Below are 26,957 nucleotides of genomic sequence, written 5' to 3'. Positions count from 1 at the left end.
AGACAGCTACAGGACAAACCAGATATTTCCCTGAATAGTTGGTGGAAACCAAAACAGAACTCAAAGCTGGGGTTGGTTAGAATGGAGAAAACAGTAAGAGTAGCTCGGTATAAGAAATAAGGCTACCGTGCCCAGCAGCTACGATTTACTCCTGTAGGTGTGCGCTTTGTGTTGACATGGGTTTGTCACTGAAAGATGCTCTGTTACTCCAGCAGTGCTTGTTCTTCAGTTTGGGTGGGTTACAGTTCAGTGCTGTTGCTGTGTGCCTTGAGCGACTGGGTTAATTTTTCAATAAGTCTGTTGTCGCTGCTGCAGCAACACTAGTCCCCATTGAAATCAGGTTGGGTATTTGACTTCCAACCTAAGACTATCTTCATGGTGGTTGTTAAGTACAGCACATTGTCATCATCTGTCCAACTACCTACTACGGCTGTCTCATTCACAAGTAAGAAAATGCCTAATGATATCATAAACAACAAACATGACTTTTCTTGGTACTCACAGTTTTCAAACACAAGCACAGTTTTGTACTAACATTCGATACTGATGTTGGTGCATTCCTAGTCATAAGGTAACATGTTCATATTTTGTATATATTGCATTTGCCCCCACTATTTTCTTTAACTCTTCTCTCCCAGACATGGAGTTCCTAGAGGTCCTCACTGAGGGTCTCAACCGGGTCCTCTTGGTCCGCGGAGGCGGCCGCGAGGTTATCACTATCTACTCCTGAAAGAGCGGTCCCTTCCCAATTACCACCTCCCACCCCTCCCTCATCCCTGTTTCTGTGTCACCTGTAGTCCCACCCTCTTATCAGCGCCGCTTCATCATGTTGACCTTACGTTTATTTCTGTAAGATGGTCCTCTCACACCCAACCAATAGCCCAGCTCAGCTTCAGCACCTCTCCCGCAACTCCATCCCAGCAGACCAATGAGCAGTGTCACATGCTCAGCTATTAAACCCTTCACTCTAGTTCAATAAGCTACCATAACTATTGTAGGCCCTAGACTTGTGTAGATGCTGTCTAGATTTGTTCAGATTCTTTTTTCTTTGCTAGTCTAATCTACTGTAGTAACTCGCAATGAGTCAGTCATTCGGTCAGGAGGATGTGGTGGTGTTTGGTGCGGGTTGTTAGCTGAGGTGTGAGCGCACATGCATGTGTGTGTCTTTATAAATTTCTGCAAATTTTTTGTTTTTATTTTTAATTTCAAATACAAATGTGGCATATCAGCGGCTTCTGCTCGGAAAGAACGAGAGCCAGCTGAAATGAGCTCAATGTCGGAGTGTCTTAGTTCCCTTGTTGTGATCGGACACCTCCCGCTGCATTCCAGCCTGTTGTCTTTGATGTGATTTATCTTTCAAGGCAAAAGACACTGCTACTCACGGTCAGGACCACCAGCTGGAAGGAGGAGAATATAGTTGTGAAAGTATGAACTGTGAAATTCACACTGCTATACGAAGGAGACTGAAAAAAGCATGTGGATCAAACCTTCAGTTTTATCTTATCCAGATCACTCCTCAGCATGACACCCTTACAACTGTGTGTGTCCACTCCACTTGTTCTGTTACTGCCATCACTGTCTTCCTCCCCAGTCCTCCTCTCAACTTATTTTTCAACTCTTAGTGGCTGTTTATCCCTGTGGCCACTGTTAGTGCCAAAAAAATACAACAAGGCTAGCTTAGTCCGTAGAGATTGACACGTAATTAAACTGTGAATAGTGTGTTTCCTAGCAGAAGGCTGGTGTGACAGCAGAATGGGGAGACAGTACAACCCCACCCCCACCCCCGAGGAGATTATCATTGCCAGCACCCCTCGACTCTCGTGTGGATCACTGTAAATAATGTACAAGCTCTGAAGCGTTGTTCAGTATGAGTGTAGTATTTTTGTGACCTACTAAAAAGCTTCTAGTGGAGAGAAAACGTTCCTTCGCACAGAGGGACAGCTCAAAATTGCTGTTTTTAACATTTATTTATTGGATGGCATAGGCTCCTGTCACTATGGTAAAATGTCATTGTAACCTCAACAAGCACTGCACCTGCACTGTCTGCCACTGTGCAACACGTGAAATTTTGATGAATTCATCAAGTTCATTAATTTAAAAAAGAACACTAAATGTTATTTTTTCATCTAGAGAACAAATATGTATTTATGTTTATAGACAGAAGTTACACATATTGATGAAATGGTTATGTCATTTTGATTATCACTCAAAGATATATTGTTGTTTTTGCATAATTTAGATGCATTTAATGTGCCATATCGAAGTATTTTTCAAAGAGAAATAGTGAACAAAAAAATCTATTGCTTAAATCAGAGAGAACATATTGTCCTAAAAAAATAGGAAACTGAGTTGTCTACATGGAACTGATGGTGTAGTTTGAAGGTCACCCTATAGATGATGATGAAAGAATAGATGTACAAACTTCCTTTAAACTACCAACATTCATATCTGAAGTAGGCATATCAGGCAAGATTTTGGAGATTTTGAACATCTATTGATCGATTGTTTATAGGGTCTAGTCTAAATAAAAGAGGACAATGGCTTCTGTAGCTAGGAAACTCACTTTGTCCACAAGACTGAACTCTATGCAGTAGACTCTCCAGCGAGATTTTGTATCTTCTAGATTGGCTAAGATTTGAGCCACACATGTCCCTGACTGAATGACTTGTGAGCAAATCATATTGGGGTTCAAAAAAGTGCATCTTGGGAGGATTGTGCAATAGTCGAAATCCGGACTCATGTGATCATCTTATTTATTTTTTTACACATATATTTTGTATATGTAGATTTCGTAAGTCTTTAAAAAAAATATCCAGAATCATCTCACTCTGACCAAGGACAGGTGTCACTTTACTTTTATTTTGTTTCTTTTATCAAAGCAACTGTTTCTGGTCATTTGCACTCGTAGTAGGAATATGATTATAAATGAATACATATATATATACAGTATATACAATATAGAGAAGCAAAACAAATTAGTTTCTAGAACTATTTAAAAACAGTATTAAATGTTTTTAGTGTTGCTTGAATGTCTGACCATATGTTGTGAATGCTGCTAGTATCAATAGATTTATTTGTACTGTAAATAGAGATGTCTAAAGCAACATTAAATATCAAGTGGAAAAGGGTGTAGACATACATATCAACGGTGGTGGCTGTCAACCAAGAGAAGGCTGCACCTGTAAACCTGTATTTGGCTTGTGATTTCTGGACAGGGTTAGCTTTCTGTTTTATTAGAAAACTACACTGGATACCCTGATGCAATATTACAGTGTGAGGGCAAATCTGCCACTATTTTGTTCTCTTTTTAAAAAAAAAAAAAAAGTTCTCATCTTTAATCCCATTAGTAAAGTAAACCAATTTTGAGAAAACAGATTGTCAATTTATTTTTCTTAGAGAAACTTAAATGAATCTCCAAAATATGTTTAAATATGAATATTTCTGGTTTATCTGCAAAGTGCTACTGTTTGCGACTTTTTATCACACCTACCTTTGACACCTGTGATACTTAAGAAGCAGCCACTCCTAGTTTTCAAAGATTTTAGGGTGCCAAGTGAAGATTTTCTTTAATGTTCTTGTGACACTTGATGCTGACAAAAGGGTTGTTTATCGCTCTCATCAGTTTTTGAAGAACATGGCTATTTCTCCACAACATTGCCTGCATCAACTGAGCCTTTAAAATTTATTCAAAAGAAAAGATATCTGATGTTTATTGGAGACGTTTATCGGAAATCAATTTATTTATTGAATTATAAATGTTTTATAATTGCTGTTTGCATGGTACTATGTGGCAATATTTGTTTTAGTGGTTTCTATAGTGATGACTTACATGTTCAAGGTGCAGAGTGGGGAAAAGGTTGTCAAATGTTCTCACTGAGTTACAGATTTTGAGAACTCAGAAGTGTTTATCGCTCAGTCAGCGACATGGGGAGACCTTGAAAACAAGTCTTTTGCAAAAAATGAGAAAAAGTATGAGTTCACTATATTGTTACTTGTTATATTTCAATCTTGCTCAAGTAGTCTTATGTAATGTAATAGGAGGTTTTCAGTTTGTGAATGAATGGACCTTAGAAATGGTCATTTCACCTTTGTAAATATATATCACTTAAGTCAGAGACACTGTATCCTACTTGTGTTGTCTTTTGTTGTACACTGTTCTATCACTGTGGACAAAGTCTTAGAGTTTTGTAAGATTATGTGCAATATTGGTCTCACATTGGTCATTTTTCATTTTATTTCTTTTCTATAAGCAACTGGAGGTGTCAGCAGTCACTTATTTCATCAGAATGTTTGTCACCAGGTCTTTGGAAAATAAAGATCTACAGTGTTCATCCCAAACGTGGCTGAGACAGCAAAGCACTTTACACTGAGGGGGTACAGGATCAGTCTGCATGAGTGACAGGGTTGAACAAGAGCCAGTCTGCTCTGTACAGACTCTATCCCACAGTGATCTCTGGTGGCACATGAGTGTATTACAGCCAGCTGTGAAGGTCTGACTGCTCAGACCATAAAATATGATTAATTCCCATCAGCTTGCAGCAGTTCTGAACTGCAATAATCCAGCGATTTACCTGCTGATTTCGTTTCCATCTAATCATTTGAGCATTTTCCTGGACATTTTAGCATGCATACATGCATACATTCTCTCCTTTCTTTGCCAACCTTCTTAAAAAGAATAATAGTAACTGTTAAATTTATAGTGCTTGTCACTCAATCTGTGAGGTGAGCCTTCCCAAAATCCCTCCTCCACCCCGCAACATCCCACCCCATCTGCCCCAAATCCCTGGCCTCCCCCATCCCAGCCTCTAAATCCACCCCAGCTCTGTATTTTAAATGTGATTGCAGTATTATTCTGAAAAATGATCAAAGAATATAAAACTCGCGCTTCCAATTCTGGTACTGGCTCTGCTTGTACGGCACACGACAGTCAACTCAGAAACCAGCACGTCCCCTCCATCTCCCCCAAGCTGATCCATGATTTAGATCAGATCCTTCGCCTGCACAACTGTAGCATGAGACAAATTTGCCGGTGATCATTACACAGTCTCCATCCTTAAATGGATATTAAGGGCTCTGAAACACATCTGTTACCGGGTTGAGGAGGCTTTCCTGTTGAGATATGAAAAGAGAAAGAGAACAAACAGACATATCCCAGATTATGGCAGAAAGGGCACACAGACAGTTGTCAAAATAAGAGCTTTGTGTATATTTTCACAGAAGCATCAGACAGATGTGCCTGATGATGGAGGTGAAACAGCTGCATTTCATACAGTGGATTTCTGTGAGTCAGATGAGAAGAACTCATGTGGCTGTCCATGCTGTGCAAGCAGAGCCCCGTCCCAGTTATGTTGTGTAACTCAGTGCATGCATGCAATTACCCTGAACAAGGTGTGTTGAACATATATTGGATGTTTGTGGTATAAAGGTATTTTGTTTATATGAGTTAGAAACTTTTCTTTTTAGTAGTATGATTTTTTTTTCCTCTTTCCTTAGGACTGGCCAATCATTGTACTCAAGATGAATATTATTATAGTACAAGATTCTATTTTTATGGTGGATTTGTTGACAAGGTCCTTTCATTGTGTCAAATATTATCTACGGATGATTACCAAAGTATGTTTCAGTTAACTACATAAATGATAGCGTGCAAATGTGTGCTCCAGTGAATTAGACGCAGACAAGTAAATACTGTTTAAGTTCTTACAAAACTGTAGCAAATATCAGGTAAAGATAAAACTATTTGTTTCAAAAACTTTGAGTCCAGAAAGAGATGCCTGAGTTTGATGAAAGTTGCAGAAAATGCAGCATATGTGTGTAGATTTACCTACTTTTCAGCCAATAGATTCTAAATATCACCAATGACCCAAACTGACCAATGTTAACATTCAGTTCTAATGAAAAAAAAAACGGGCATTTGAAGAAATTTCTTGCAGAGAGTTAGCACGAAACAGCAAATCAGGCTTTATCCAAAGGTAACAAATCCACTTGTCAGCATCTCTAAAGCAAACTCATTAAGACACTGTATTTGGCTTGTTTAATTGGACAAAAGACCTCGTTATGGGCTAGCTTATATATTGGTTTACAACTGTTGCCAGGCAACCAGCAGATAGTCCATTAAGTTACTGGTCCTGATCCAAGAAACAGTCCAGTGCATAAAATGAAATGAAAAATGCAGTTTTATCTTATTTACACTTTGGTTTTTGAATGGCTTAATGAAACATTTTTGACTTATGAGCTGTAGAGGTACAAGTACTGCATTTTTCCATTTTTTAACCTTTGGACAGAGTAAGAATACCCATTTCCCTGCTTCTGTGCCAAGTCGATTCATACTGACAGACATGAGGCTATTAGGAACAAGCTTTTTTCCTTAATGTCTTTACCTTTTAACACATCATGGCCTGTGAAAATACAGAGGAAACTTTGCACGTTTGCTTTTAATTAACTGGAGCTGTGGGAAACATTTTGTATGGGTGCTTGAAAAATGTGACAGATGTAGATATAGATGATATATACAGCATATACACAAAGACACACCTGTAACAAATTTCAGTAATATGAAAATTTTTTTTTCCCCCCCATTCAGAACCATTCATTACTCTTCCTTGATACTGTAGCTAGTCTTATGGTAAAGCCGTAGTGTGTTCCTTTCAGTTGTGTGGGAGTGTGTATGTATATACATGTGCACTTGTAAACGCTGGGGGCAGGGGTGGGAGGGGGCTACGTGTAAATAAATCAAATACAGTTAGTGTGGAGGTGTTTCTTTTGTGTCAGTGTAAGTTAAATATTCTAAAATAAAAAAAACATATTATTCTCTATTGTGTTTCATGGTACATTTAAAAAGAGGAAAAAGTAGTTTTATCTTACATTTCAAATGCTTATATCTCTATGGCTTCTGGCGATACCATTCCATTTTATAGATTTGTCAGCACAAAATGCAATAAACCAATACCATTTTATTAAAGCAACTGTGTCTTGAGTTTTTAATTATGTCTTGTTTTGACAATTGAAATGTTACAAATTAAAAAGACAAACTATAAAACACAACAGATCATGGCTGAAAAAGAACCAAGTAGTCCATCATAAACCAAAATATCGTGCACTTTACACACTTCACCACATACCGTAGTTTACATGTAAGAAGACTGAATAATCATCTTCTGGCTAATAGGTAAAAATACAGACCTTTAGGTAGCCTGGACAAGTTGTCAAATTGAATTAACTGAACACAATACTAAGACAAAACATCCCTACGGTCTACCTATACACAGCCGGTAAATTTACTGCACAGAGGACTGATGTGTTGTCTATTTGTGTTGGAGAGACAGGTGGGCCTCATGTTAGGAGAAAAAGGTAATTTTCCACAACCCATCAGTAATGTTGAGGATACATGGACATAGGTGTGACCTGGCCCATGCTAGGTGCCGCCCTGGGAGGTGGTTGTTGAGAGGTAACGGCATTCACCAGGGGGCTGAGAGACGGTCCACTCTGAATGAGGGTGTCCAGAGCTTTTTGTACACTTGGGTTGTCAAAATTGATACCTGAAGCAGTGGGGGCTCTCTGAACACCTGACGCAACTGGCATGCGGCTCTGTTGAGGGACATAACCCTGGGATCCAGATGGAAGAGAGCTAGGCATGGCTTGGCGGGGTGGGTTCTGTGAAGGGGATGGGCCAAGGGAGCCATAGGCCTGTGACTGGGGGACGGAAGGCCCTCCAGTACCTGCCGACACCCCAGTTCCACTGTTAAACAGACTGAGGATTTTAGCCTGCAGCTCCTGCTGATGGTTGGGATTAGCTGAGGTGCCTGAACCAGCTGTTAGGCCGAGGTGGCTGGACTGTGAGGGCATGTGAGTAGAATGGGATGGAGGAGGGAGTCCAGCAGCTGAAGGTGGAATGTCAGGGTGGCTTGCTGCAGGAGCTGGAACGTGGACTCCAGCTGTAGGATGACAGGTTCAGTTAGACAATGCTGCTCTGCAAACAACTACAATAACACATTCAACAGAGAAATCCTGTTTTCAGAAGTGTTGACTGGTAATGTAAGTGATGTGGGACAAAACCCAGTCTTCTGTGTAAAAATGTATTGTAAAGATGAGCTCAAGCAAATGGGTCAGCAACCTCATTTTGAGAAATTAAGTGGCTACCCTCCAAATTTCTTCTCAGTGCAAAATTTCCATACCTTCCACAGAGTATTTTTCTTGTTGCTCTTCACTGGAGATGTGGTGACACAAAGGGGGAATTTCAACTGAGACGACTAACTTTCAAGAAAACCTATTTTGTTTGTCCAATTACAAAAGCTTTCAATTAACTTCAGCTTAACCGTGCGATTAGTCTTTTACAGAATGGCAACTTGATTTTTTTGATCTCTAGTCCCATAAACTGGCTCAGTTCACAAAAAATATATGGAATCACAACAGACATTATCAAGGTAGGTATGTGCGAGAAGTCGATAACGGTACCGTGACAGGCCTGTGTGCATACGGTTTCAGGAATACACTTTGACAGAAATGTGAATCCATCCATTAATGTGACACTTTTTCCTCCTACCTGCAAGAGGGTCTGCAGCACTTCGTAGCAGTCGGGCTCTTTTGTCCTTCAGGTACACAATGAGACTATCCAGTTCTTCTGGGGTTACAAACCTACCCAGCAACAATACATCCAAAAAATATTAAACATGATTTTTACAAATGCATGGGAAGTTTTACAACATGCAAACTGTACCTGAGCTATCACAGAAACTTATATTCTCCACAGCACCAATGTTTAACAATTAATTCAAGATGTTATGCAACACTTTTAGACAGCTGTTAAGATATGTTAAGAAGGCGGCCCATGCGAGTGCAGCAGCTCTTGGCTGTCTAGTTTGGTGTATTTTCTGTTTCATGGTGAATGAATACACCACTTGAGTTGCTGCTACTAATTTCATTGTATGCATCTATACAAAGACAATAAAGACTTCCGAGCCTGATATTAAAACAGATACCTGTTTTCAGACAGCAGTGTGATGGCAGTGAGCACAGAAATTGGGTGGCTCTCTCTGTCTGGCTCCCTGAGTAACACATCGTCTGCCATCTTGGCAGCCTTTCTGGCGATCTCCTCGCGCTCCTTTTCACGGTTTTCTACTTTGTAGGCATCATAGTTGTGGGCAACCAGCATCATAGCATCCTGCATTGGCATGTTTCGATGCTCTACGGCACACAGGACACACAAAAAAGATGAAACTCAGTCCTCTTTACATTTCAAGTGGCCAAATGTGACTCCACCAACCAATAAGTGCACACTATTTTCTAGCATTACCTTGTGGTGTGCCAAACAAGATGTTGACAGTGCAGGACCGGTGAACTTGGTGCTGCTGGGTAATGATGATGGCAAAGGGAGTGCGCGCTCGGCCTACGTCCTCCAATGCCTGGGTCAGTGAGACTTCTGTGTTGAGGAAGATCAGATCCACCACCATACCCAAATCACGGACTTTCCGCCCAACCGTCTCAGCATACTCCCTACAGTTGTTTTTGAAGCACAAGTACACACGGGCAGATGCAATCACACACAAACACACACACACAGGAGCAATATGAAATGAAAACATCCTATTTACTAAACGACTAGTTGAATGCCTACAGAGAAGTTTCAGGTCACAGATCTGCATTTTCGATAAAGAAGAGAGTGGACATACTTTTGTGCCTTGTTGACGACAATAACAGAACAGTCAACAGGACGGTCACTGTCATAGCGCCGCTGGAGTTCTTCATAGTATTGTCGGTACAATTCATTACGCCGACGCTCCTCTGGTCGAGCACGATCATCTGCAATTGAGAAAAGAGGGGAGTCAGTCAGTTCAATTTTCTGAATACAAACCAAAATTGTCTTAAAAAAACAACCTGTTAACAATCAGTCAGGCAATTCCTAGTTCTCTGACATACTATAAATATTGCTGATACCACTAATACAACTGCAAAACACTTGACAATGAAATGAATCAATAGAACACAATTTCCATGGACATACAGTTCAATTTTCAACACAACATACAGTATGTAGTTTAAGTTAAAGTTAAAAACAAGTATGTGGATGGGTTTGGGCATTCAAAAGATCAGGACAATTCTGTCCAAGAAAAATAAATAGACCATACTTAGGCAGCGTCCCCTGCCCAGCTGAGAAAATTTTTATTTAATTGTTTTTGGAATATTGTCAGTGGTTATTTGATTATGTGACCCAGGTCACAAAGAGTTGACAACACAGAAAGTCTTCTTATCTTATCTATATATAGATATATAGACTATATATATCTATATAGTATCTTTTTAATTTTATATCAAACTATATATCATCTCAGAATTTGGATGTTATCATATCACAATATAGCACAAGTCTTGCCTTTTCCCAGTTTAAAATGTTGGATTTCAGTAAAATAATTAAATTTTCTAAATTTACCAGACTGTTCCAATATTTACCTTGACCCACTTAGTCACTATATCCACATTACTGATAATTACTTATCAAAAATCTCATTGTGTTATTATTTGGTGAAACGTGCTCACTAGAAAATCTTGAGTTGATAACCACACCTTTGTGCGATCACTTAACAACATAGTGACTGTTCAGCTTAGCGAAGCCAGACAACCAAAAGGCACCATGGGTATGCTGAATTGGCTTTGTACTACAGGTCCCTGGATTCATGCCCCATGTGAAACATGTTGACTTATTTTTGGACTCAGCTGATCTCTTATTTTCAGTTTACTGTCACAGTTAGGTCAGGTTTACGAAAACGTCGTGATTGTTTATATAAGAACAGACCCTTTCACAAAGCTTTCTGAAAGAACTTTCTGCTCAGAAGCCCTGAAGGCTTTCTTCTGCCTTATCTGACAATAAAGCAGCCAGTTTCTTCAAAACAACGCAGACTTTAAATAGACATTACTACTTTGAAATAGAATGGCCTTTTTATATATTTTAATAATTTACTAAAAAAAAATTAGTGGGTTAAAAGAACTGACATCAAGAACATCTCCTCACAATGACTGGATGTACGTTTCATTATGTTCTCCAAGATTTCAAACTGATAGTGAATCAACTTGCACAAAATTGTCAACCTGTGAGAAAACACTGCAATATTACGGTGGTCAAGTACAGAGTGCATACCCTCTGGTTCACGGCGTCCATTCCAGGGATCTCTGTAAGGGTCCCGGTAAGGTTCATCCTTCCTTCGGTAATAATCTTCAGCACCACTGCGATAGTATCTGTCATACTCATCTCTGCTGCATGGAAACATTTCAGGATCAGATTAGAATATAACCATTTAACATTGATTTCCCAACTACAGGTCTGAGTGTCAGTAGTCACCTGTATGCAGGATCCCGTGGGTCACCTCTGAGGTCCTTGTCTCTGCTCTCTGTACTACGGTACCGGTAATCAGGGTCACGAGAGTGTCCACCCGCCCTCGGCTCTCGACCTGGGTCCCTCCCATCACGGCTGTCCCGAGACTCACGTCCATCTCGACTGTCTCGAGGCTCCCGGCCATCACGCCCATACAAGGGTGAGCGTGACCGAGGCCGGGGCTCTTTGCTGTCCCCATAACTGCTATACGGGGCCCTGAGAGAAAAGTTATCTATTAGTGCAAGGAATGTTATTGTTTAGGCTGACTATGAAATAATACAAAGGGCATCAGGAACTTTTGTCCCCAACTGGTGAGGACAGGCCAACAGTTGGTACAGTAAATTTTATGAAATTTATTTTATTCAATATGAAAACATGAAACATATTTAATCACACAACTGAAGTAGTGCACAGAGAACAGCTATGGTGATGGCAAAAAAACTGGCATAAATCCAATCCAGGAGAGGTGATTTCGATAAGCACCATTTTAACAACAGTCTTTCAAAAATGTTAAGTAATCCATGTAAACCGCAAATTGATTCGACCATTTGAGGTTTGCTGACATTAAAGTACCACAAGTACCGAGGCTGGTCAAACTTTTTGAACAAGGTGGTTTATTTTGCACATTTACTTTTCCTAGGATGATTTGTGTTTTGTTCTGTAAGCCACATTCTAATGTGATGAGTTTAAAAACGGATTTAAAAAAAAAATGAACTCTTGCTAGACGTTTTCCTCACAAAAATTGAACTACAGCAGAAATTGTTGCACAGCAAGTTTTACTTCAGTCTTTTCAATTCTCTTGGAAGTTTATCTTTTCATGGTTTGGCTTTGCTTCTTTAACCCCCAAAAAAGTTTTATTGCAGTCAACGATGAGAGATTAGAAAAAGAATTTGTTTTTCAAGACTTCCTGGATTGGGCAAATAACTTACTTCTTGCAGCAATATGAAAATTTCATAACACTCTACTTAAAAGCGAGACAAAAATGTGTGTTCCAAATCAAAAGGAAAATAAATACCACACCAACAGATTCCTTTTACTGCAAATTACCCGAGAATACTGTGCATTTAAAATCACAGTATGAAAGTGAATCATATCAAAATAAGCATGTGCACTGTTTGTACTCATCTGTGACCCTATGTGTTTAAGTTTTTGATGACAAATAACGTCAATAAATAAAAATGGATCCATGTTGTGTCCGTGTCTTGTGCAGGTGAGCGTGTGACGTGAAACAGTCCTGCTGATAGTTTTATGTTAGTCCACTGATAGTTAGATGCTGGTGGTAACAAGTTGACATTTGCAGCAGCTCTGCAGATGCTTTGAGGATTGAAATTCATTGAACAGTTGTTAGGCTTAAGGGTGACACACACACACACACACACACACACACACACACACATATATATATATACACATACACACAGACAATTTTTTTGTAAGAAACAGCAAAGGCAAAAATAGCTTTTTTTATGAAATACTTAACAAATCTGTTCACTGCAGCTTGCCTAATCAGAATCTGTTTTTTCAACACGTGCTTGGCTTAAGGAGAGCTGCTCCCAAGACTAAATGCAGTTTTAATGTACACACCAAATGAGTTTAAGACCATGGTGTAGGACATGAACCTGCTTAACAGATAAGGGGTAGGCTGGGAATAGCATTACAGTTCCTTCAGTCGGAAAGTTGCATTTTTGATTTATAAGATGAAATGCAGAACAAAATCACGCAAAGAACACAAGTGTTGAAAAACCACAAGGCAAGAATCTTTGAGACAAAGACACTAAATTTAAATCATTTGGCTTTCTCCTTTATTGCAGAAGATCTGGAAACTTTAATTTTTCGTGAAAATTGACTGATCCGTTAACCACCACAGAACCATCTCATGGTACACCAGCTTCCATCAAGCAGAATGTTCCTCTGGTGGAAATGACAATAGAGGACAAAGTTTGTTTGATTTTTTTTTTTTTTTTTTTTAAATCGGCACCTTAGAGGCGATGGTAGTTCTTCACACCCATTTTGCGTTACTTTACCTTCGTGGAGGGCTCTGCTGGGATTGAGGTTTAGCTTGCCGTCGCTCCACTGCCATATTTACATCTGAAAATAAATCAATCCAAACGTTGAACATAGCAGTGACATGTAAATCAGCTTATGCGTTCACGTAGAATGGAGTGGCCACGTCAACACTTCCACGATCCAAAATGAAAATGAGCTCCAATATCCAAGCTTGAAAATCCAAACTGGACGAGTCAAAATGCAGCAAATCGATTTGCCAAAACTGTCATATTGAGTGAAAGACGAACTGAAGAAATGAAGAAATTCTTCTTTCAAAACTGGCTAAACACTAGCAAAACTTGAACGTGTAAATAAGATTTTCAAATTGAATTGTGACCTTCGGAGACTCCCAAAACCGCAAGTGCTTTGGTAACACATTTAAATCCATGTTGATGAAAATTCAGAGTGTGCAAATAAAACAAAAGATTCCAGAGATTCAGAAATTTGCCAGAATTTAATAATGTACTTGCTTATGCGTTGTGTAAACCAATGCTGTAACACTATAAAATCTATCTATAAAAAGAAAGATTTAAACTGAAAATCAACAAAGCTAATCTAAGCTACCTGTAGATCAAATCATACAACCTACACTCTGTGATGTGGGCAAGCATAGGCTTCCACTTGCCACTTGCTGTTATGGGCATTTTCATTTACTAAAAGCAGCAAACTAATTCATTATCATTAAAAGAGACTATCTGAGGGCTGTTTAGGGCATCTCTAGCTTTCATACACAGAAAACCACTGGCTAAGTGATCACCCTTATGAAGGCAGAATTACTAATTTTTCTTTAATGGCAAATCACCAAATCTGCAAGAAAAAAAATCATCTGCAGGATTAACACTTAACCATCATGACCAAAAAAAATTCCACAAACAAACAAACAAAAAAAACCAAAACAAAACAAGCCTTATTCTTTCCTAAACTTGGCTTTGTTGCTTGCTGTGTACTAACAAATGCTATCCTTTTAGGCAAGATAATCACACCTAATGCAGTTTAGGCTTACCTATTTTATAACCTTTATATATTCGACCCTTTTGGGCCGCCTTTGCAGCTTCGGCTTCCTCTACGCGCTCAAATTGTACAAATCCAAACCCACGAAACATGGATACGCCTGTAAGAGGAACATTTTAGGTGGTACAAAGGAGGGTTTCAAAGAACATTCTGGATACCTACCCATTTATCCGCTTTACAAAATCAGTCGGCATATCATTACAAATTTTACATGCTTACGTACCATGGGAAAAAAAACCAAACAAACAAACAAAAAAAAAAAAGGTCGACTAAATGCACTTCAGAAATTATTCAACGACTGTAACATTTAGGGAGAGCCTGCTCGATTCAAATTATTGTCAGGAGTTAAAAATCGACAATTTAGGGCTTATATTGCATTTACTGACCAGTTATCTTCCCGTATGGGTTGAACAGGTCTTCCAAATCCTTCTTTTCCATGTCAGAGGTCGGCAAATTCCCAACAAAAATCCTTCTCTCCAAATCTCTAGGATCATTACTGCTGCAGGAGCGTGAATAACGCCCTGGTGATGGGCTGCGGCTTCTTCGGCGAGACATAACTTGATCCCAAGGGTTTAATGGATTCCTTCTTCGTGTGTCTCAAACGCTTGAAAAGTTTGGTTTGCTCACTAATAAGCGTCTTTAAATTCTTGTCCACGATCCTGAAACATGTCAGTCAGTTAAGAGAAGAGATGAAATTCCTTTGGAAGGATAAATAGTTTTAGTAGAGCAAAATTTGCAGATTAAAGCCACATCAAAGAAAACATTCCTAAATGCATCCTGCATTTCTCTGGTGCTAATCTGCATAGTACGACATTATTTAATTTAACTTCCACCCTGTTTTTCCTTTGTGTAGGGATAAGAAAGTCTTGTTCACACTAGTATCCGATGCTCATATTTTTGAATGAGGCAACATTTGAAGAGGAAGACAGTGCAAATTATGTTAATATGAAATTTGAGTGTGTACTGTAGTGGCTAAGCTTTAACTTAAAACCACTGAGGAGCTGCACAGACAGGCTAATAACTGATGTGCTTGTGACAGAGTCTAACTTCTGCTTCTTGACTTTGATGGAATATTTATTGTTCACTTTTAATGTTCTTCATCATGTTACATGAAAGAATCCCTGACCATTGTCCATAAATCTCCAGAAAACAGTTTGCCACTACAGCAATGCAGCATGTGCCTAGCATAGTGCTCAAATTATTTGTTCTCCTCCATCCAGCAACACCTATTTCACCTAAGTAGGTATTTCTGGTGCCAGCTAGTGGTAGCAACATTTAAACAACTAGTTGACTAAGCACGCACATTTAAACAACTAGTCAACTAAACATGCATTCTTATTGCCAACAGCTGGAAAATTAAAGTAATGTCTGGAAGGTCAGCAGGAAAGCCTAATGATACTGTTGTGCCACTCTTCTGCAATCATATCCCTTTCAGAAGCCTTGAACTGCAGTGTCGTTTTGAAGACTTAATGATAAACCCAGCACTGAATGTCTTCGGTTATCCATTTTCCATGCCGCAAACAATTACTGTTGATGTTAGCTCAGCTGTATGCCATCCTCTGACAACCCCACGATGCCTTAGGGTAAGTCGGTCACCCAATCAGAGGCTGTGTTCTTGTTGATCAATCAGAGGCTGCGTTCCTCATTTGTTGACCAATCAGAGGCTGTGAGCGTGTGTGACAGCTCTGATTTTAAATGCACTGCGCAGTGGAAGAACACGGGACTGAGCCTACAAAAGACATTTACAGTCATGACGGTAATGAGCTGAACACCGTGTAGCCATCACCTGACCGCAGTTTTGTAGTTCGGCGTTTACTGTCACACCCCTATATAAATTGGCTAGATCATTTGTTCCGGTATAAACTTAACTATAACATTGCATAAAACGCACCATGGCATTTTAATCAGGGAGCATATGCCATCATTTTGTGAGGAAACAGGTCGAGACGGGTATATCAGAACGTGTCAAACGAATGCAATACGACGTCGCAAACATTTCGCGCTTAACAAAATCACAACGTTAAACGGCAGCTGTTGTGAAAAAGTGAATGAAATAAGCATCGGTACCTACACAGGTACACACTGCAGAGCAGTGAGATTAAACTTTCAAATGAACTCTTGGTAATAAATCGAAGAATCCCACAGTCAAACATTGAAAATGCTCCATGATATTATTGGGAAGGAAAAATATGTCCCAGTTGGTCTCTCAGATTTCACGAAATGGCTGTTCGGACACGTTTTTTTGTAAAACAAATTTAAATGCAGCATATGGTCAAACCATCCTCTTCTCTTGAAATGGTAAAAATGCCTTGAGGAAAATCGCATTGACGAAAAGAAATCATGGGTTTATGGTCACCTTGAAAACGCCAAAGTTTTCTTTCGTTCAAATAAACAAACGTTCTGAAAAGTCTTCAGGATAAATTGATGTTTCTGCGTAGCACACATAAACTGATATCAGCAAAAGAGAATCTCAAGAGATTTTCACTTCAAACAAACAGGCTTTGCAAACTAGCATTAGAAAGCAAAGGCAGTTCTGTTAGGGATAGACCGACTATTAGCCTGGCTGACTATCGGATAAGATATTCATCATTTTTTAATCATCAGAATGAATGTGTGTATGTGTGTGAGGGGGGGGGGGGGGGGGGGGGGGGGGGGGTTGTCCAATTGCAAATAAAATCAATATTTTTAAAATGTGCTACTTTGGCTTTATCTGTGGCCTAACTCAATATCTAACAATGAACTATATGACTGGTTACATGGTATGAGTAATAGCATATCAATACTGAATAATTTTAATCTGCAAAGTAACTGATAACTAAAGATATCAAATAAATGTAGTGGAGTAAAAAAATAAGTTGTGTGTCTCCAAAATGTAGTGGGTGGGAGCACAAAGTGGCAGAAAATGGAAGTAGTCACGAAAAGTACAAGTACCTCCAAATTGTACTTAATTCCTTTTTGTTCTTTTAAATCGGTCGATCCCTAATTTTTGTTGTATTACATTTATGGTTGGAAGTGGTGTATGTTATGTTTTTCCGAGAGCAGCACCTTACATACCTTAACTTGAACCGGGATGCCCTGGGTTCTGTATCCTCAAAACTCAAAATCCGCTAGCCTCTGAAAGGTGAAAGAATAAAATTGCACAGTTCAGGAAACAAATCACTTCAAATTCTCTTAAATGTATATAGTTGCTTCAAACTACACCAAATATTGTTGCAAAGAAAAATGTGAGTCATGTTCACTTAAAGTCATGTACATCTATCATTCACATAAACTCTGAGAAAGTTTAAGGAGAATGCAGGTTAGCATTCCGTAAAAAAAAAAAAAAATCTTTGTACTGCTCTTATTTCATGTACACATCTAATCCATTCATATTCATATTACTGTAAATAATTGACAATGGCTTGAACAAACAAAAACTGGGAAGTGCATCCTGCATTGAGATACAGAACTGGTGAGAATATCCTTTTTACTTGCCCAATCAAGCACAACAGCCTTGCAACAATCACTACCATGTGTGCTGTGATGTGTAGCTTGCACTGTTCCCTATCTGATGAGACACGGACGTACCAATTCAACTAGGCAGTGAAGTAATTTATCATGACAAAACACTATCGTCTATAAATATCTTTTTTAAAAAAACTATAGAATTCAGACCATTTATTAGTAATGATGAAACTGACAAAAGAGTGTCTTATAAACTGCGCTCCGGCGTCAAAATAATCATCTCAGTGTGTTGTGTGTGTATGGGTGTTATAATTATGTGGTTACGACGTACACGTTAGCTCGCTAGCTGTTAGCTTAGCAATGTTGGCTAGTTAACCCCACATGATATCTTAAACCCAAACGGCAAGCCTCGTAGTTACAAAGCCGTCTACCCTACGTTACACGATTTCTTTTCCCATGTGGTTATATTAAAAACAACAGAGCAACTCTTTACTCACCTTCAGTGTGAAATGTGTCCGCCTTTACGCTTTCTCGAAGACACGGACAGCTAAAGGCCATTAGCTACCTTCTCACAATACCTTCTCTTCCTCTTATACTTCTTCAACGGCAACTGGCTACGAGTTCCTCTTCTTCTTCCGTCAACACAGCTATCATCAAACACCATCGCCCCCTACTGGCTAGTTGTAAAATAAGTATGCCGAAGGAAAGTTGCTATGTGCAGTGTACAGTATTTTGCCTTAAGTTTGTCACATATTTACCTGCTGGTCCACATGATATAGTGCAGGAAATGGCTTAAACTTGTGTTTCTGTTCAGGTAATAACTCTCAACCAACTCAGAATGACATGTTAAACATGCCAGACAAATTTTACGACCATGAACCATTTCAAAGCATAAACAAGATTAGGATTCAAGGATTCAAGGAGTTTTATTGTCATTTCACACATGTTAGAAACATGAGGTGGAACGAAATTAAGCCCAGTGACATATATAAGAAAAATAGCAAATAACTATACATATAAAACAGCAGTATAAAACTGAATACTATAAACAATGAAATGACAACAATATTTGAGGTAGTGTGCAATGGAGTTGAGGTGCCGTATTGTGCAAAGTCAGTGCAAAAGTTCCAAGTCAGTGCAAAGTTATGCGATATTCTGTGAGTGGCTGTCGGGGAAGGGGGAGGGTGTGTGTGTGTGTGTGTGTGTTTGTGTGTGTGTGTGTGTGTGTGTGTGTATACCAGGGGTGGGGTGGCGGATGTGGGGTAGCAGCAGGGGCTACAGAGGTCCTCCAGAGTTCGACAGTCTCACTGAGGAATTATAATTATTATTTTGCAGCACCTTGCAGCAACACTATTCTTTCTTCTCTTTTATGGATTATGTTTATGTCTGTATTTTCCACAGGCTCTGGTATGAACTGCTGCATAAGAATGCATTGTCCTCTGCCTTTCAATAGTGTGTGAGTGTGTGTGTGTGTATGTGTGTGTGTGTGTGTGTGTGTACGCACATGTCTTTTGTGATTTCACTTTGTATCTGCTGTATTGTTCAACCAAACAAGAAACAAAAGACAAAGTTGCCAAATAAGCTCTTACAGATGCTATTTGACTGGATGAAACAGAAAGGCTCAGTACACTTTCTGAATTCCTGGAATTCCCCCTTCACCTACCTCAGAAATTTCCCCTCGATGTTTACAAGTGGTCGAAAATGGTGCTGCTGAACTTTTGACCAGGTCCTTCAAAAAATTTCATGTGATTTCTCTTCACTGGCTCTCCATCAAATTCCAAATCCAATTCAATGTTCGTGTGTTCCCTTAGCTCTGCATGGTCAGGCACCTGGCTGCATTACAAATCTATTGCTGCCCTTAATTATCAACAGGTTGGTTATCCTATGATCTAGGCTTAAAACTGAAGGAGGCTTTTGAGGTTGTAACTCATGAACTATATGCCTTTGGAATTAATATCTGTGTATATTGTTTTTTCAATTCATTTTGTTTTATATGTATATGTCTGTTGGACACTATTTTTTTTTGTGACACACTGTGACGTATCTGCTCTTGGAAGTTGCTGTATGAATAAAGTGCCAAGTGCCAAGATGACAGACAGAAGCAGCTTTGTAAATATATGGCAGTGTTTAAAGATATTGACCCTATTGGATTTTCGCGGTCCCGTCACTCCAATATAATGTATAATGCGCATGGATTTTCTTAGATAATAACATCTGGGGTGTGTTACAGTGCAATATGTTTTACCACCTGTAGTAAGAACACTGACAGTACATTAGCATGGCAAAGCTGATTAATCCTTTGCCATTTTGCTGCCACTTGCCACTTGGACCTAGTATGCCTTGGCAGCTTATTGAATTATGCCTTCCATAACACTGTCAAAGTGAGATGAACAACAACGTCAGCTGATCAAGATCTTAAGGAAAACGTTGGCCAGAAAGCAACAGTAATCCATCAGTTTTTTGTGAAAGTGGACAGCATTGGATTAGTTTCCAAGCCATGTATCAAAATAGTCTCCTTTGAGAGACATCAGTGTCAGCACCAGCATATTGCCTCATGCTGTTGCTCAGTAACCACTGCTTGACAGCTCAGTATGACATGTAGCTATCTGCAGAAAACATGTCTTACTTTATGTGAAAACTGAGAAAACAGTGTCCTCACTGTAAGTCCTGATAAAACTACTGTATCTCTGGCTATTAATACAAAACTGCCACTCTAGGATATTCAGCCAAAAACGACTGCCTTATAGTTACCATGACAACACAACCGGCCAGGCTGAGATAACTTATACATTATTTTGCACTAATCGAGGTTAAGCAACCCAGAGATGCAAATATTAATGTATCACTAATTATAATTGAGTGACACAATATATAATATACTATAACGCGCCATTCTGCATGAGCACTTGAGCATTTGCTACTTTAAGTTGATCAAGGACTTTACTGAGAGTTAAACGCAGGCCTTTAACTTGTAACAAAGTTTTTTGTTTTTTGTTTTTTTTACACTGAAATATTTCTACTTACTTACTTTTATTAGTTCTTTTACCACTGCCCACAAAAAAGATCCCTCATGAATCACATCCTCTAACTTCCGCCGACTTCTTGAGCACCGTCAACAAAGATGATACAAGAAACCCACAAATGAATAGACTGTTCTCTTTTAGCAACGCTACAAGATGCTGGTGACGATTATTTCTGTGACGGCAGCTATCGCGTGACGTATACTTCGCAGTGCTGAACTTATGCCACGTTCAAGTGATTTCGGAGTTACCAATACAGTAACCCGAAAGCTTCGATTTTCGTCCTGTAAATAACGTTCACATACAAGTCATAACCACGAACACGAAAATCTATTTCTAAATGTTGTCATAAAACAATACAAGCATATCTTCTGTCAGTCAGACTCACAGACTGTGGTCAGATTCCGCCTTTAAAAGTAATTACACCCTTATATTGCTATTTTACCGATGAGTAGTATTCCTAACTGTCACACATTAATTTACAACTGACTTGAGTTGTCCAATGATGTGAGCACTCATCCATCCATCCCAGGCGACTTGAACGCTTCAAGGGTTGCCAGGTTGGGACGTTGAAAGCGTCTATTTGTATGTGAAATTAATGTACATATACGGCGCACTTTTACACTTTTTAAGACTATTTTCTTCCTGTTCAATATTAGACCATTTAAGCATGTAGGTTCTTTGGCTTAAGCAAGAATATTTACTGTTTTTTCAGGACAACATGGAAAGTGAGCTCACACATCGCAGCACAAGTTTCCTGGCTGGGCTTGTGTTTGTGCTGGGAGGAGTCTCACATACCTGGCAACACCGACAGTCGTTTTGTTAGCGCCTCATTGAGCCAAGATGGCAGACTTCGAAGAGCTCAGCGACGAAGAGAAGGTATTACCTTATAAATTCATACTGTATTAATTATTACTCATTGCCGTTGTACTGAAAAATAGCGGTGCTCTTTAAAATCATTACAATGTAGAATGAATTGCTGAGTGGACCGTATTAGGTGGCGCTAGCTAAGCAAAGGTAACGTTAGTGCTGTTTTTGACAGTTCAGTGTCGTACCTTGCATGTTGTTCCTGTGCACCAATACATATTGTAAGTTAACTAACTTGTGCCTTACACATGTGTATGGCCGAGATTGTTGTTTGATTTAGCATGACCACGAGTTTAGAATAATTGGAAACGATCAGCTAATGCTACATGAAAGGAAGTCGAGCTACTTCCTGCATTTACAGTAAGGATAATGACATTGCACTGGGGCATAACACCACCCACACCCAGTTCACTTTAACGTATTTGTAGCAGACTTTCGATGGCATCATAATTTGAAGTTTATCACAGATGTTTGTTGACTTTGAAGGTTATTTTTTACGTAGGCTATGTGCCTGCAACTTTTTGCGCTCTAGTCATAGTATGGTTGCAGTCCTCCTGCAGGGATATTGGGGCTTGCTGCGACTGGTGTTGCCCCCCTTACTCATGCTGCTACATGTTGTAAAATAATGCTTTGCATTCCTAAAGGTGATGGTCCGGCCAGGGGTTTGCACCTCCCAGCATTACTTCAGTGAGCTTTTAAAAAGTGTAATGTACGGATTGAAATTTTCCATTTTAGCTTTTGTTGGATTTATGCATCTATAGTATCTTGATAAGAGGAATGGTTGGAGAAACAGAGCCTGTGAGTGCTTTCTGGGCCCCGAATAGTCTAACCATTGAGGAGCACAGTTAAACTGGGTTAGTCATTGTTATGCCCTTTTACCCTTTTCAGCTGGACAGCCCATTTGTAGGTCACTGCCAGCCCGTTCAGCCTTGAGGCTAAATAACCCTGTCTGCCTGAGAGATGGCATTAGTGGCAAAACCACACTATAATGTCCCTCCGACATTAGGATGTGGGACTGGGTAAAGTTATGAAGCTCACAAATGAGGACTGAAAATAGAAAGAGCATTATTGTAACTTTGCTTCTTTGTTTCTATGTGCTACCTAATAAACTTGTGAGAGCATTAATATCTGCGACAACTTCTTCACTCTGTAGCTTTGACACCACATGCTTACACTTGCATACTGCCTGCTAATAAAAGCCCATGGGCAACATACCCTGTCTGCCATGTAAGGAGTGGCCAAAACAGAGCTAACAAGCCCGCAGACTGCTCTCTACTTCACCCTAATGGCTGTATGTAGGCTTTTCACTTCTCACAGACATCACCTGTTGTATCAAAAGAGAACAAATTGGCTGGATTTCCCAAAAAGCATGCAGCAAATTTGGTTAGTGATTAAAGAGCTAGTTGTTGTTTGGCTTTACTAGAGTTCCTACATGCAACAAGGGAACTGAACAAACAGGTTTCATACTGTAGTTAGTCATAATGCGATGCCTTGTGCTATTTTGAAATTATGTTATTTGTTATTTTGTTTATTTATTACTAGGTCCGCATTGCAGCTAATTTTGTGTTGCACGCTCCTCCAGGAGAGTTCAATGAAGTCTTCAATGGTGAGTCTTATTTGAAACCTTAACCACTACTTGCATTTTAATGTATATGAAAACAACACTTTAATGATTTTATTATCGTTTTTAGATGTTCGAATACTGCTCAACAATGATAATCTTCTCAGAGAGGGAGCAGCTCAGTGAGTTTCATTCTTTTCTTGTTTTTTTTTTTTTTCATTTAGTTAAGTAATGATATTCCAGACGCCAACTTGTGGTTGTATTCTTTGTTTTGATACAGCGCCTTTGCCCAGTACAACATGGATCAATTCACCCTTGCTAAAATTGATGGATATGATGATCCGGTAAGCATTTTCTTAAAAATATATTCAGAACATTTCATTTTCTTAAATGAGTTAAACAATGTCTGCATCAACAGATATAGTAATGTAAAGTTTCTCTGTTTTCCCTGCAGGTCCTGATTACTGAGCATGGAGACCTGGGTAATGGTTGCTTCTTTGACCCTCACAACAAGATCTCCTTCAAGTATGACCACCTGAGAAAGCAAGCCAGCGACCCCCAGCCCCATGAGGGGGAGGCAGCCCTCAAGTCGTGGAGGGATGCCTGTGATTCTGCTCTGAGGGCCTATGTCAAGGAGCACTACCCCAGTGGAGTTTGCACTGTAAGATCACTCACCTGCTCTGCATCACAGCTGCCATGTTCAGCACCATATACAGTGAATCACCTACTCATCTGTCTTTGTCTGTTTCAGGTTTATGGGAAAACAATCGATGGCCAGCAGACCATTATTGCTTGTATCGAGGGTCATCAATTTGAGCCCAAAAACTTCTGGTAAGCGGATGGATAATCATGTTTATTAAGCTGTTGTTCATTATGTTGGTGGAGTCTAGAGCCAGTGATGTGTGGTTGTGTTAGGAGTGCTTGAAATTGTTTTTCAAGATTTCTCCTCCACATTTTCTGTGACCAGGAATGGTCGCTGCCGGTCTGAATGGAAGTTCAGTGTCTCACAATCTTCGGCACAGTTGGTCGGAGTCATGAAGATACAGGTGTGTGAAGTTATTAATGGGTGTAGTATTGGCCTAGCTGTAAAGTTAGTGTGGTTTCACTGTCGTCTTTATTTCCTCTATTATCCCAGGTTCATTATTATGAGGATGGAAATGTGCAACTGGTCAGCCATAAAGATGTACAGGAAGCACTGACTGTGTCTGTAAGTGTTCCACCTTAGTTTTTTTTTTTACTTTAAACAATGCAATGTTATATAGTAAAGCTGAAGATTCTTGTTTAGTCCATGTGATTTGATTTATGGTAAAGTGTGTTCAATAAACCAGTGTACAATACCAATAAACAAATGCATGTTTTGGCAGAATGAGAGCCAGACTGCAAAGGAGCTGGTGAAAATTATTGCGGATGCAGAGAATGAATACCAGGTAAGTCAGAGTGAAGAATAACAAGTGTTGTCTCCATAAGTGAATGAAAAGTTTTTATTAGTGGACCGTACTTAGAGAAAGAATGAAAAATTCATGTAAGCCAGAAACAGAATGCTGCTTGTGCATTTTCAAGACAAAGGGAAATCAGTTTGATTCATTGTCACAAATGGATTTTCAGGCCTACGTGTCTACAAAATGTCCTGTATAGTAATGTGGAAAACAAATTAATAAGTAAGTGAGTAAGTAAATGAGTACCTTCTCATTTTGAAACAAGTTTTAGCAAACTGAGATGCAAACAGATTTAATAGTTATTCTGGAATATTCAGATATCAACACATTTTGTGGAAAATTGTCATCCTCATATGTACAATACCAAATAAAGTTTCGCAAAAAAACTGGCAGATGACATCACGTTGCAAGGTGTTTCTATCTAGAAAGTGTGACTGGTGTACTTATCTTCGTGTGTTATTCAGGTGGCCATCAGTGAGAACTATCAGACCATGTCGGACACCACGTTCAAAGCCTTACGCAGACAACTCCCCGTCACCCGCACCAAGATTGACTGGAACAAGATCCTCAGCTACAAGATTGGCAAGGAGATGCAGAATGCTTAGAGGACAGAGGCTGCTGGGGTTACAACAGACATATTGAAGAGAAGCAGATGCTTTTGCACACGTGTGATGCAACATAATGTACTGTATGTCCTTCTACAAGAGACATTTCTTTGTTTTTCAGGAGAATAACAGTTTCCGTTATGCACTACGAGGGGATTCCTTCATTTTCAAATGACATTGAGTGGCGTAACTGCAAACATATATACATTATTTTTAACAAGTAATGCCTTTAGTGACATTTTGAAAGTTTGCGTCATTTTCTGCGATTTGAATTCTCACAGTCACATTCAACACAAACATATTCTGATTCCCCCCAGTGCTTCAAATGGACACACATCCTCCCAAAACCCCTTGACTTTCATGTAGCAACTTATTTCTTTCTATATGACATAACTGATACTCTTTAAGAGCCTCCAATACCTTCATTTTTTTTTATTAAGAGAAGGCAAATACTGTATGCAGTTTGTTATGTGAACTGACTGAAGAGACATGCCAAATTGTTCAATTTATATTTCATTCTGAGGATCCCATCTGATTATATTTAAGCATCCCCTGAATGCAGGGTGGTAGTTGGCAGACATGCCAAAGCATACATTTTTTCCCATTCGCTGAACATATTTTGTCTTCCTTGTTTCTCTCTGTTGTCGAGAGATATTTTCGGTGATAATTCCTCTATACCCCTAGTACTGATAAAGTGTTGGTGTCCCCCTGCCAGCTGTTTGCCTTTAGCTTTTGCTCTATTTTTTTATACAAACTGTAAGTACATTTATTCATGAAATAAAAAGTATGACCTTCAGGCAGTGGTGATCATCATGTATTTATTTATTTTTTTCTTTTCTTCAGGGTTTCTTGGAGGAGGTTTATTGAGCTCAGGATGAGTTTACACATTCATTTTGGTACCAGAGCTGTGACATTAAGACAGACGCAGTGTCACTGAACACTGCATTGGGTATATTACATCTTCCTTCCACAATCATTCTGCTGTTTCTATGTGCACTGTGGACTTTCTGTGCCAGCATTTAACTACATATTGTGAACTAGGAATTATGAATTATAATTCTATCCCTATTTAACTCCGGTTAGAACTGAAATAAGTCAACTCAGAAAATAAACTAGCAACCGTTTTTAAACAAATATACAAGATATTTGATCCAGCCTTTCAACTGCACAGCCTGTTTTTCTAAACATCACAGTACTAGGAAAACATTTTTGGGTTTTCCTACTAAAAATAAATATTGGAAAAAGCCACCCCTCGAAAATTGTGCTTTTATTAGATTTCCAAACTTAACAGTTTAACATGTTATTTCTTAAACTAGCGAGTCGTTTATTGCTAACCGTTTAAGGTAGCTGTAGGTCTATTATTTGTCTGTAAATGTTTTTGAAAACATGAACGTACCCAGAGCCCTGCTGGTGATTGTGTATTTAGGGAGTGTCGACAAAATCGTCTGAGGATGCTTGTGGAATGGTCAAAAAAGAGGCGTAGGGAAATTTAAACTTCGGCTAAACTTTGTCAGGTATACAAAAATAGAAGACCTCGCACTAAAGACGTTGGCTTTGACGACGCGTTTTGCTGTGCTGCCAAGGTGTTTTCGCTTTCCTACT

At 39.3% G+C, this 26,957-nt stretch overlaps 3 protein-coding genes across 11 annotated transcripts in view; 2 read left to right on the top strand and 1 right to left on the bottom strand.

Annotated features, from left to right (window-relative positions):
* slc12a5a (solute carrier family 12 member 5a) overlaps window positions 1-4,117 on the top strand; it is a 140,521-nt gene extending 136,404 nt beyond the window's left edge. For all 5 annotated transcript variants that reach the window (XM_046383119.1, XM_046383118.1, XM_046383117.1 and 2 more), the window contains one exon: window positions 639-4,117. In XM_046383119.1, the coding sequence (XP_046239075.1) occupies window positions 639-730 (92 nt within the window). In that variant the 3' untranslated portion in view covers window positions 731-4,117. The remainder of the gene's footprint in view (window positions 1-638) is intronic.
* A 2,834-nt stretch (window positions 4,118-6,951) lies between these two features.
* ncoa5 (nuclear receptor coactivator 5) lies at window positions 6,952-18,513 on the bottom strand. Of its 5 annotated transcripts, none has more exons than XM_046383127.1 (12): window positions 18,364-18,513; window positions 17,477-17,536; window positions 14,809-15,081; window positions 14,415-14,522; window positions 13,390-13,453; window positions 11,333-11,581; window positions 11,132-11,244; window positions 9,669-9,798; window positions 9,293-9,492; window positions 8,979-9,183; window positions 8,543-8,634; window positions 6,952-7,934 (listed from the first exon to the last, which is right to left on the bottom strand). In XM_046383127.1, the coding sequence occupies exons 3-12, from the start codon at window positions 14,975-14,977 to the stop codon at window positions 7,369-7,371; spliced, it is 1,896 nt and encodes a 631-aa protein (XP_046239083.1). In that variant the 5' UTR covers window positions 14,978-15,081; window positions 17,477-17,536; window positions 18,364-18,513; the 3' UTR covers window positions 6,952-7,368. The 5 variants fall into 5 exon arrangements, with proteins under 5 accessions (XP_046239083.1, XP_046239079.1, XP_046239081.1 ...); XM_046383123.1 differs by having other exon boundaries at window positions 9,293-9,495; window positions 11,132-11,247; window positions 18,364-18,512; XM_046383125.1 differs by having other exon boundaries at window positions 11,132-11,247; window positions 18,364-18,512.
* A 3,138-nt stretch (window positions 18,514-21,651) lies between these two features.
* On the top strand, window positions 21,652-26,151 carry capza1a (capping actin protein of muscle Z-line subunit alpha 1a). The gene is made up of 10 exons (XM_046383116.1): window positions 21,652-21,765; window positions 23,296-23,359; window positions 23,445-23,496; window positions 23,595-23,658; window positions 23,769-23,975; window positions 24,066-24,145; window positions 24,282-24,360; window positions 24,450-24,521; window positions 24,679-24,741; window positions 25,215-26,151. Exons 1-10 carry the CDS (start codon window positions 21,730-21,732, stop codon window positions 25,353-25,355), a joined length of 858 nt encoding a protein of 285 aa, XP_046239072.1. The 5' UTR covers window positions 21,652-21,729; the 3' UTR covers window positions 25,356-26,151.
* The last annotated feature ends 806 nt before the right edge of the window (window positions 26,152-26,957 follow it).

Source organism: Scatophagus argus, chromosome 3 (genome assembly GCF_020382885.2).
Source record: "Scatophagus argus isolate fScaArg1 chromosome 3, fScaArg1.pri, whole genome shotgun sequence".
NCBI classification, from domain to species: Eukaryota; Metazoa; Chordata; class Actinopteri; family Scatophagidae; genus Scatophagus; species Scatophagus argus.
The sequence above is the reverse complement of the archived record's forward strand: the minus strand, read 5'-3'. Positions and strand labels throughout refer to the sequence as shown.

Bases quoted from the DNA above. Each gene is read 5' to 3' on its own strand.
- ncoa5 (XM_046383123.1), bottom strand. From the start codon at position 14,977: ATGTCTCGCCGAAGAAGCCGCAGCCCATCACCAGGGCGTTATTCACGC. The intron at 8,635-8,978 runs GTATCTGTTTTA...GTTGCTGGGTAG, and splicing joins ACACTGCTGTCTGAAAACAG to GTTTGTAACCCCAGAAGAAC. The intron at 7,935-8,542 runs GTAGGAGGAAAA...GTCATCCTACAG, and splicing joins TGCTGCAGACCCTCTTGCAG to CTGGAGTCCACGTTCCAGCT.
- capza1a (XM_046383116.1), top strand. From the start codon at position 21,730: ATGGCAGACTTCGAAGAGCTCAGCGACGAAGAGAAG. The intron at 24,522-24,678 runs GTAAGTGTTCCA...ATGTTTTGGCAG, and splicing joins AGGAAGCACTGACTGTGTCT to AATGAGAGCCAGACTGCAAA. The intron at 24,742-25,214 runs GTAAGTCAGAGT...TGTGTTATTCAG, and splicing joins ATGCAGAGAATGAATACCAG to GTGGCCATCAGTGAGAACTA.